General features: G+C 37.0%; 1 protein-coding gene across 5 annotated transcripts in view; it reads right to left on the bottom strand.

Annotated features, from left to right (window-relative positions):
- Window positions 1-613: 613 nt before the first annotated feature.
- Window positions 614-12110, bottom strand: part of GCLC (glutamate-cysteine ligase catalytic subunit) — a 36472-nt gene continuing 24975 nt past the window's right edge. For all 5 annotated transcript variants that reach the window (XM_075598177.1, XM_075598180.1, XM_075598178.1 and 2 more), the window contains 7 exons: window positions 9058-9170; window positions 7815-7907; window positions 6476-6580; window positions 5815-5896; window positions 5375-5478; window positions 5159-5279; window positions 614-2191 (listed from right to left, as the gene is read on the bottom strand). In XM_075598177.1, coding sequence (XP_075454292.1) covers window positions 1983-2191; window positions 5159-5279; window positions 5375-5478; window positions 5815-5896; window positions 6476-6580; window positions 7815-7907; window positions 9058-9170 — 827 coding nt within the window. In that variant the 3' untranslated portion in view covers window positions 614-1982. The remainder of the gene's footprint in view (window positions 2192-5158; window positions 5280-5374; window positions 5479-5814; window positions 5897-6475; window positions 6581-7814; window positions 7908-9057; window positions 9171-12110) is intronic.

Below are 12110 nucleotides of genomic sequence, written 5' to 3'. Positions count from 1 at the left end.
CCTGTTTTTTATCCCTGGAAACATCATCATATTGTGAATACTTTCTGTTCATATGTTTTTTCATTTATCCCGAGGGTGAGACTACACCAAAGAAGAAGGAGAAGAAGAGCGCATACGCAAAGCGGTGAACGAATCTACAAAACAGAGAAGAGAGGACCTAAAGATACCTTGATGCGACAGCATTTGCACAAGGCCGTGTGAGTGTTAAGAATTATTATACACCTAAAAACTCCACTTTTATTGCTTCAGAGTCCAACACACCTGAACTAGACTGTATTCCATTTCACACTTCCACCAGTGCTCCCCCATCCCTTTCTCTTGTCTCCTTCACTTTTAAGGATCCTGGGTAGATCCTTTTTTGGGGTCCTTTGAGTCACAGGAGGAAAAGAAGCAGAGGGATACCTTGCCTACTACCAAGGTTGTTATTATTTATTTATAAAATATTTTACCAGGAAGTAATACATTGAGAGTTACCTCTCGTTTTCAAGTACCTATATCCCGTACTCACTATACACAAAGGTAGCGCCCGGGTATTTTGTTTTCTTAATACAACTTCACCAGATTGTACATTCCTTTCAAATGACAATACATTACAAAAAAAAATCACTTGACATAGTGAAAATATGTATTTAATTTTATTTTCCAAACAGTAAGTACCACCTATGCATTTTGTTTTTAATTGTACATCCATATTAAAACGGTGTTGACTGACATTAACCAGGTATTCCCAGTCATCAAAAGCACACTTCTAACAATTCAAATGTATATGGAAAAGCTTTGCACCTATTAGCATTATGATCCTTTCCCCCCCAAATGATACAATTTTAAGCTGGTGATATTTGTATATAGGTTAATACGATTTTGCATGATATACACAAACAGCTATAATGCTAAGATAAATATCTATTGGTAGTTTACAAGCTACCAAGCCCTCAGGAAGATATAAACTGAATCAATTCCATGACCCTTTATTTAGTATACGGTACCTCTTCCATTAAAGCAATTTAAAACAGGTGCAGTATTACAGGTAATATTTATGTACACAAAGTGAATACCACAATTAAGATGAACCCTTTCCATAACAGGCAGGGTAAAGAACTATTTAAGGCCAGTGAGGTTTTCTGTTACGATAAGACATTGCTGCTTTAAGTTATCGAAACATTTCAGGGGTTGCTACAGCAGCATGTACTTTGATAATGTACAAGTCACAGTTTAGAGTTCTACTACAGATTTAGCGGCATTCTGGAATTTTATAAGTGCTTGTAGATTTAACAGAAAAAAAAAAGGCAAAAAAAGGTGACCGGTTAAGCAGCATTTATCCTAGAGCAGGCAGTGCATGCAATTTGCTTAACAGATTGTGGGAATAAAATCCTGTGACAACAAAATGGAATGCAAGCCCAACCTCCCCTTGGGCGCCAGCAGTACACAACGGAGCAAAATGTGCTTCAAAGATTTTTCAGCCGACTGCCTCATTTGGGTTTGTGAATAAGCAAGTGACAGACTCATGCTATGCCAAGGAGTTGACAAATGCATTCTTTGTGCGCTCCTAAAATAGATCAAGTATAATCCTAGTTGGGGAATAGGGTATTGTACTATGCTTAGGAGATACATTCATTAGTAACTGTCCACAAAATAAAAATAGTGTTTAAAAAGCTTACAGTATGATGTAGAAACACTGGTACCTTACTGACAGAACAATTCAAGAACATGATTGCTTTTTCCAGAGTAAAACAAAAAATTATAAGCAAATTTCACAGTAACTTGATACAATGTTATTAGGATACAATGTTAGTCATAAAAATATTTTACTATTTACATATACACTGTATAAACTCTAACAAGAAGAACATGTCCATTTAGGAAGCTACTAATGTATGGAGGCATGTTGGCCCGTTTTATAGTGCAGTGTTATCAGTTTGGTCTTTATACCAAGACAATGCATTACGATTGACAAACTACACTTAAATGGTCTACATTGCACATCATAAGGAGACCGTTTTATTTCCACTAAGCTTTATTTTATCAACTGTAAACCCATGCAACTCTGGACAGTCGGTCAACTCATTTGCAATTTGGTTGCATTTTACCAGGAGGTCATAATTTATTTTGTCAGTGATCACACTGTCTTGCTTGTAGTCGGGGTGGTTTGAAACAAATTCTCTCATCCATCTTGCAACCGTCATCAACTCCCCTAGTGTGTGTGTGAGGGGGAGGGAAAAAAAAACAAAAAAAGTTGTTTAGCTTCAACATTTGAGGTTCTTTTGTAATACTTTGTGGTTTTGTTTTTGTAAAAGTACAAATCTTGTAAAAAATAAAGTTAATGATATCAGATTACAAACATGCCCATGACAACAATGAATTATAATTACATTCCATAATAAAAAATTGTTACATCAAATTGTTTCCTATTTTCTTGTTATACCTTATACAGCTCTATATTGAATTCTTACTTGGTAAAGAACTCTATGTTACAAAAACTCACAATTAAGGAAAAATCAATGTAACTCCTATTTCAACATTTATTTCAAATTACTTTAAATAAAAAAGGAAACAAAACCATATTTAAAATAGCTTGGTTGCTATTCATTTACCATAGGTCACTTCAACCTCTACTCTGTTCATGAAACGTTGGTTCAAAATGTTACCCTCTACCTTCCTTTTTTTGCATTTAATATTCATGAGTTTTCCTATTCATTATAGTCTTTCACAAAACATGTCCTACTTATTCTGCTCATGGTCCATTTGGACCCTTCAAATATCTATGTTTTCACTCTGCTGGGAGGGCATAGACTCCAAATATATATTTAATTTATTAAAAAAACGCATTCCCATTTTCTGCCAGAAAACGCTACCCTTCTAACATAAGATATTATTTCCCTATTTAGATCTTCTATGAGGGGGGACGTTATTATCCAATGTCTTATTAGTTTCGTTTTACGTTATTCGAATTTTTAATGCATTATTGATAAAGTTGAGTCTTATTCCAGAATATGGCAATTTTTACACAGGTACATATGCCATGTACAAAATCTGCTTGCGCACAAACATTTAGGACATAGACCTTCCTCAATTTTCTTTGGAATGGAGAAATGTATGCTCGATTTAGGATTTATTTTTATTAACCTCTTCTAATGCTGCAGACCATATCTAAATTTGCAGAAGAATATTCAAATTACTCTTGTGCAAATTTAGCTCCAGAAAATCTTTAGCAAATGCTTTAACTACCCTACTCCAATTCTTGTAAATTCATGTAAAATAAAGTAATAACAAAATATAGTGATATAAAAATAAAGTAATTTATACTTGACTTTTTACATCACTTTGATTGTATGAAGATCCCCAATAAACATCTGACTAGGACCCCACGACAAACAAGGACATCCTAACATCAATACTGCATGCCAAAGTGATAATGTCTTCACATCATCATATATAAAGGGAAAGGACACTACTGCAATAATATCTATGAGAAAAACAAGCACTCACAGGGACTGATCAAAAAGATGTGTAAAGTTAATTAAATGGTAAACGATTTGGTTCAACCTAGAACCTTTTTAACTGAACCAAACTGTTGACCATTTAAATATCTTTACACACCTTTTTGGTATGTCTTGCGAGTGCCTGTTTTTCTCAAAACATTCCCCATTTGTTTCACAAGCACCCAGGCAATATGACCTAGTTCTGGTTGTGCCATAGGGAGAACAGAAAAAAGTATTTCGCCAATAGGTCTGGAATTTTTTTGACTGCATGGTGTGGGGCTGGTATTATTTCAATTTGACCAATGTATTCACTATGCAATTGAATTTCTGATCTTAGAGTAACCCTACATACTGACAACTATACAAACCTCCTAGGTTCTGTTGCATTGAGGCCATTCTAAAGCATTCTCCAACTAGGAATATTTACCCTAGCCAGGTACTGTAAGTTTATTTTCATAGCCTCACCCCAACTGCCCTCTAAGGAAGGACTACTATTAGTGGTTACTAAGGTTTACTGAGGTTTTCTACGTCTACAAAAGGGATAGAGCATTATATTCTTCACACCCACTTGAACGCTTTATTTTGCCTTTCTATTCTGATATTTGATATTGTGGACAGTTGTCATTTATTTCAGTACACTGTAATGAAGAGGACGTTTTCCTTTCATGGTTGCTACTGTTAGAGATCAGAACACTAGGGAATATGCTGAATGTTCCCAAAAAGTGAATTTACCTGCAGGGCAAGGGTAATAAAAGGTGATATTTAACACAAGTTTGCATTAGTATTCATTTATTCAGCACTATCGCAACTGGACTAACACTGCTTTTCTATTTAACCCATTGGTTATGAAACTTGCAAATCAAATTACTACATTTGATGCCGACCATTAGCCACGAGTTTAGGACTGAAAAGGAAATGGACTTAGACACATAATGGAATGTATTAAATGAATAGAACTTGTCATTACTAATACTACAAGGGATATGGGTCAAGCATCGCAACTTTAGCATTGCTCCACAAATGACCCATTTAACAGCGCATCCCCCTTGCCTCAATCTATCAAAGTGGTTGTCTTCAGTTTTGCCCAACTTGAATCAATGATTTGGACTGTTTTGGAGCATTTTGAGAAGGAGTTTGAAGCAATGGCTCAATGAGTTGCACAAATATACATATGAAGCAAAAATGACTGCACCCATTATCACATGGGAATGCTCAAAATCCGATCGAATTAAGCTGAGGCAAATCACATCAAACTCTGCAGCGATGACTTGTTATTGTAGGATAACGGGTGCAATAACCTCTGCTACGGTACATCTGTAATGAAACAGTTGCATCAGTTGAATCCGCTAAGTCTGAGGTGATTTTCACTTTTTTGCTCAGTAAAAAAAAAAAAAAAAAAAGGTACAAGAGACTCAAATTATGAGCTTTACACATATGAAAGCAGGGGAATATGGACGCAAATTAAATTTTTGCTCTGCGGTTCTAAAGGAGGTTCTAAAAGGGCCAACGTACCTAGAAATATTGGTGAAAATTCACTTAACCTTCATGGTATTTGGATTATTTACACTTTGAATATAAGCACAAGCGTGTATTTTTTTTTACTGCATGAGATAACCTCCTGCATTTGTGAGGATATTATAGAATGGTATCTGGAAAAATAACGCAAATTGACATCATACCTGAAGCTCTTTTCTTAATAAGTTTAAGATAGTTTAGGATGGTGCAGCGAGTATCCACATCCACCTCCATGTTTTCGAGGTATGAGTTAATGATTGGAATTAAACCAGGAAACACCCCTTCCTGTAAAAATAAACAAAAATGTGCCGATAAGCAATTACAGTAGGGTTCATTTTACCCACATAAGGAACATATTTGAACAAAAGCAAACAAACCACCTTTCCATTGATGATTGTATCAATGCTCATTAGGGCATATTCTTCAGGGTCAGTCTCTGTGCCATTATGTGCTGTATTACAGCCATCCACTACTGCAATGCCAACTGTCGAGGGGGAAAAAAAAAACGGACATTTACAACGACATCTCAAAATCTAAATGATGTTTAATAAATTTCTCCTTGCATGCAAGTAACAGTAACATTATTTTATTGTGTTTATAGTTTGTGATACAAATCTTACAATTTAAATTGATAGAGAAGAAATATGCAAAGTTATCTCTTCGTGTGCATGTCCCACTGGTTGTGTAAACGGCATTTTATACCGTAGCTCTTTGTGCTACATTATGCACCTTGGATTGGATTTGACCAGATACTGATCTTTTTGTATAATGTAAAAAATAAATAAATAAATAAAAATAATAATGTTATCACCAATAATACCTTTACAAATATCCTTCTTGAAGTAGAACATTCCCTGCTGCACTGCATCACGTTTCTGGGCCACTTTCATATTCTCATCAACCTATCAGAAAGGGAAGTCAAAAGATAAGTCACTTTTGAGCATAAATTAAAGATGGTGGGCTTTTTCCTCCGTCAACTATTTTATTGCCGGTGCAGCATATTTACACCTTTTTTTTAAAGTAGCAATGGATAAATCTGCCCCATGAAAATGGAACAGAAATTGTGCAATTGATCAAAACTTTTTTTTCTCCCAAAAAGGTTTAACCCCTATGGAGCCAGAAACATTCTGCAAAGCAATACTTAATTATAGCAAAGGAGTTCAACAATCCACCCTTCATGTCTCCCAACATGGGCTGCTTAGTAACTGGCCTTCTCTCAGACTTTATTTTCCTCCCCCAAGAAGTGAGTAGCAGCAGTGACTCTGTTGAAGCTGGTATTAGAAGTGGCTGAATTTTCTCCTGGCACATGATCTCTGTTATAGGCATGTTGGAGTAAAGAGGCAAAGTCAAATATCTACAGCAACTTGACTGAGCTATTTATGTTCTCCAAGACTCTATGGGTCTCTATAGGGAACACAGTGGGAGTGGTTTCCTTGGTACTGTAGCTACAGTTTTGGGATATGGATTCAGACCATTCTTACCTTTGACAAAGGAATAAGGAAATCCAGCTTGTATGAGAGAATCACCCTCGTCAGCAACACCACAAACACAACATAGGCAGAGTTTTCAAAGTCTGTTAATTGGACCTACAAAATAATGGACCATACATTACCACATATTACTTTTGTTTTAGGGGAGTTTGTAACCACAAAAACAGGTCTATATAATTGCCACAACTAAACAAAAATATATGATAATGAAGTAATCAATAAGATACATTACAGAACATGTGTAATAAGTAATGGCCTCTAATACCTACTGTACATGTTTCTGTCCATCTGAACAGACCCCCCTCATGTTTGCATAAATGAATAATGGATAAGACATACCAAACTTAGCAGTACACTGGCATAGCTTTTGAGGGAGATTTCACCATTTTACATTTTTATGTAATCTAGTATTTAAAAATGCAATTTCGCAATGTGAATTGGTGTAGCATAAAATGGTTATGATCAGGATGATTAACTAGTAATATTACATTTGCACAGTATTCAAAAAAGCCAATTGAGCTTAATCATTGATCATTGAAGATAGTGATTTAAGGTCAGCTTTTCAACTATTACCTGTATTTCTGTTCTATTAACTATTCTTCTGTTGGTAAGGTAAATATAAGTATAGCACTTCAGATTGAGGGCAATGTTGTTAAAGTAGTGTAATTGAACCAGTACAAGGTTTCAGATTTAACAGAGCGTTTTCTTTCCTACATACTTCCAAGATATTTCAATGTGTTGATAAGGGCAGCAGCCCTCTTTGAGCGTAAACAGAAGTTATGTTTTCATGTTGAAAATCACATTTACTGAAATTGCCTAAAGTCAGAGCTCTTCCTCTGCAAGACAGTTTGACTTACACATTTTATTTTCCGCTCACACAACTTGTACACATTAGCTGACATAAGTCTATATATCTAATCTGTATTTGGGTAAAATGGATACTTATGGCTGTTATGGGCTTCAAACCTTGTACAGGCATACCCCGCATTAACGTACGCAATGGGACCGGAGCATGTATGTAAAGCGAAAATGTACTTACAGTGAAGCACTACCCTTTTCCCACTTATCGATGCATGTACTGTACTGCAATCGTCATATACGTGCATAACTGATGTATATAACGCATTTGTAACAGGCTCTATAGTCTTCCCGCTTGCGCACAGCTTCGGTGCAGGTAGGGAGCCGGTATTGCTGTTCAGGACATGACAGGCGCATGCGCGAGCTGCCGTTTGCCTATTGGGCGATATGTACTTACTTGCGAGTGTACTTAAAGTGAGTGTCCTTAAACCGGGGTATGCCTGTATGCATAAAACTACAAAGAATTACATACCTCCATTGGGCGGAATTCTACTCGCCAGCCAATGTCAGAATTTGGTGGGGGAGGCTTAAACCTCATGGTCTGCCAGTTTGTTGATTGAATGTTCTACAAAATAAAAATCAAGAAAATAAGCAGCATACTGGTAAATGGTGTTCTCAAGCAAAGCATATTTTCTGATATAATTTACCTGTAGCAAACAACTGCACCTCAATGCATAAGAAAGACACTGCATTGCAACACACATCAGATCCCTCTGGTATTATAGATGTTAAATGTGCTATAATAGTTATCAATGCACAATATAGCTGCAATTAAGAATTTCTTAACGACCAAGTGTACTGTGCATCACAAAAATACTATTCTACTCGTTCAGGTTTTCCATGTTAACATTTTTTTAAATAGAACATTTTTTGCACTCCAAGTATTTGTTCTGTGACAGTTTGTGCTACAGTCAAATGTAGTGCAAAGATATGAGGCACAAGAGAAGGAAACAATTAAATTTTGCATTCCCTGCCCCATCCGCTCACACACTTATCGTGCACCTACTCTGAAAACCACTATATTTGGAGGTTCTTAATATCTGTGTGTTGTGTATGATTGGTAATGTTCTAAGTTCTCCTTAACACAATTACTGCAGAAACGCCTAACACAAAAGTCTGCACATAATAATAAAGCAACTTTAAGGAAATTCATGACAGCAGTTGCCCTTAATTAGAAAACAATTATCTATTCAACTTACTGGTCAAGAGAACAAAGTCTCAAAGGGCTACCTGGGACCTGAAACGCTCGGTCTTTTGCCAAGGTGCCAGTCTGATGTTTTTTCTATGGGTAAAGGAGTGTTGCGCCTCTATTTTTGCATATTGCGTATATATTTTGGTTTTAACAAGCTTGTGTTTATTGCAGTGCAATCTTAAGTGGATCAAAGCATTTTTGTTGTCAATGTATGATAACATTTTGCATTATACATACACCATATATGTATCATTTGTGACAACCTCCCATTGTCTATTTAAAACCAAAAAAACATTGTGTTAAGTGAACAGCTCTAGTAATTACCATGGGTTAGAGGGGAGAGCATGAAGACAATGCTCAAATATGAATAAGTTGTATTTGTTAAGGAAACATTGAATAGGACTGTACAGATATACAACATAACATATGGCACACAAAAGGCTAAGAATGCATTAACTGAACAAACAAGTTAAAAGGTTAAAAAAAACAAAACCAAAAAAAAAAACACCATAGAAACCCTTACTTCAAAATGGTCCGATTCATTGGCATCATCCAAATGTATTTTCTCTTCAAACAATGTCAAAGGATCTCGAATAAAGAGATGTGCAATATGTTCGGCTAATAGATGGTCGATGCCTGTATCAAGAGAAATCAAAGCACCCACATGACTACTCGGCTTCATCAGTAGTGTAAGAACTGGGCAGATCCTTAGAACACACAAAGCATGAGTGGCAATATCAAGTAATAAATCCATAGTATAGGAAAGATACTGTACGCTGCAGTAAAAGTAGCAATGGTACAGTATTGTATCCTTTCATTATGCATCGTAAACAGTGCATTTTCTGTTTTACATCTAAGCTTCGTCTAATCCTTATTAGACTGCTTTAGTTCAGTCCTGTTATACAAAAAGCATATGTCAAAACCCTTCTGTATTTTGCTCAACATTAAGTTACACTACTTTGTTTTATTTATTCTTAAATTGACTTTTAAAAATTCCTTCATTGATTTAATATTAGTTTTTTTCCCCGACTGAATTTTTATTAAGGCTTTTGGGATACAAAAAGGAAGGAGGGGTTAAGAAGACAGTTATACAATGCATAGTGCCAACAGCCATGGGAAAATAGGCAGTGTCTTTTAAACCAGCAGACCAAGCAATACCATGTATGTATATAAATACATATTTTTTTTTAAAATAAATGAGTTCTGTACTTTGAGAAAATAATTGTAGCATTTTGAAAAGAAAAAAACCCTGAATGACATTTTTAATGTATTATAATGTAACAAGCATTTTTGTTTCTAAAGCAACCATTTACAAAGTCACATCCCCGTCCTCTTCTGAAACAGACTGTCACACCCCTTTTTAAGCTCTGCCCTCTCTCTAGCAGTGCCCCAATTGTATCTAGTGAATGCTTGGTCACATGCTCTACCCCACAGAACTTTTAGCCATTTAGTGAACCCCTGTGCCGAATCTTCACCGATCGATCACAGGAGAACAGATCGATTGGCAACTTAGCTAATTGCTTATTGTGTGGATTGTATTGATACACATGAAAAAGGGGAACAATTAAATAAATACATAAAAAATAAAAAACACACACCATGTTCACTTGGACTCCTGCTTTAACAAACTCAACATAAACCTTGCCAACATTTATATGGAACAGACATTTTGAAAGGAAGGAACAGAACAACCATAGGCACACAAGAAAAAAAATTATATTTTGGAGGGGACGGGAAGGTATTGGGAATAGGGCAGTTTCCCCCTACACCATGGCTCAACCCTTATATGCTGATGACAATCTGTCTTTTAAACTACTGTGGTTTTCATCTCTTCGACCTAAACTATGACACCAACAACAGTGCTAAATCGGGGTCTACTGTAGGAACAGATTGGTGAGGCGGTGCAGCTGCCTTAGAAGAGTCCCGGTCTGCACTTTTTCCCTAAGTCAGTACAAAACTATTTAATGGCACATCACAGCAAAAAATCCACTATTACGCGTTTCACACGACAGACTGCGCTTTATCAAAGAGATCTCTTTGACAAAGCACGGTCTGTCGCGTGAAACGCGTAAGAGTGGATTTTTTGCTGTCATGTGCCATTAAATAGTTTTGTACTGACTTAGGGAAAAAGTGCAGACCGGGACTCTTCTAAGTCAGTACAAAACTATTTAATGGCACATGACAGCAAAAAATCCACTCTTACGCGTTTCACGCGACAGACCGTGCTTTGTCAAAGAGATCTCTTTGATAAAGCGCAGTCTGTCGTGTGAAACGCGTAATAGTGGATTTTTTGCTGTCATGTGCCATTAAATAGTTTTGTACTGACTTAGAAGAGTCCCGGTCTGCACTTTTTCCCTAAGGCAGCTGCACCGCTTCACCAATCTGTTCCTTTTCGGCAGGAGCACGCCGACAGTAACCAGTCCCCCACGGCCAAACAGCGAGTCATTTTTTCCTACAAAATGAATGGAATAAGATTACTGCTTTTCAACTACATCCCAATATGCCTTTCACGATAGGGTATTGGAGGTATGCAGTACAATTGATGTTTATTGTGGCTTTGTGGGACAATACCAATGGACTGATGCTGTTTGGGAATTTATACATTACATGTGTGTTAAGTCTGGACACTTTATGAGCAGCGCTGCCAGGGGATCTTCTACTCCCACTCCCTCAAATCTGAGTCTAACCCCGCACTTCCCTCCTGTGCCAACCAGGGTTCCCATAGTCTGGCAACTTTATATGATTTTTCTCACAGGAACCCTTGAGAAAGTCTCCAGAGAATCCCCTTTATCAGTACCCTGAAAAGATATTGCCAGTATAACCTGTCAAAAGCATTTAATGCATCTAAGGAGAGTAGCATGCAGGGAGTGGATTACGTTGAGGGTCCACCAGACATTGTCTGGTGCATTTCTTGAGCTGATAAAGCCCAACTGGTCATGATGGATGAGATATCATAAAAACTTTGCATATAAAATTTAATTTCAGTATTTATAAGTTATATTGGCCGATAACTTGTGCAATTTGTGGGATCCTTGTCTTTATTAAAGATAAGTATATTGGCTGCAGCTATTTTTGTGGTACTACTGCGCCTTTAAAAAATTTGCTGAACATTATTACTAATTATAGGCTAAAGCAGTAAAATTCCGGGCATTATTGAAATCCCTGCTCTCTGATTGGATAATGCCCAGAATTTTAACCAATCAGTAATGCCCGGAATTTTAGCATCTTGCAAAGTGCAGTTTTCAATGTGTTTATTTCCAGCCAATCAGCTTTCAGAACAGCTGAGACAGGGCAGGGGATTGGTCAGGAAGTATCAGCCAAGGGTTGACTCCTCCCCCTCCCGAGCTGACAGATTTTCATGAGCAGATTGAGTTGAAGGGTGGGGCGGGGGGGGGTTTGAGGGGGGAGTCTGCAAATAAGTAAGTGGCTGTCTGCAGTTTCTTTGTGGCTGCAGTTTGTGTGCGAGTGTGTCAGTAGCAGTGTGTGTGTGTGTGTGTGTGCTGTTGTGTTGTATATCTGTGTACAGGTGCTGTGTTTGTATAGAGCTCCAGTGTGTGTGTGTGTCAGCAGCAGTGT

This window comes from Ascaphus truei, chromosome 4, assembly GCF_040206685.1.
Source record: "Ascaphus truei isolate aAscTru1 chromosome 4, aAscTru1.hap1, whole genome shotgun sequence".
Lineage (NCBI taxonomy): Eukaryota > Metazoa > Chordata > Amphibia > Anura > Ascaphidae > Ascaphus > Ascaphus truei.
Note: the sequence above shows the minus strand (reverse complement) of the source record. Positions and strands in the feature narration are given on the sequence as shown.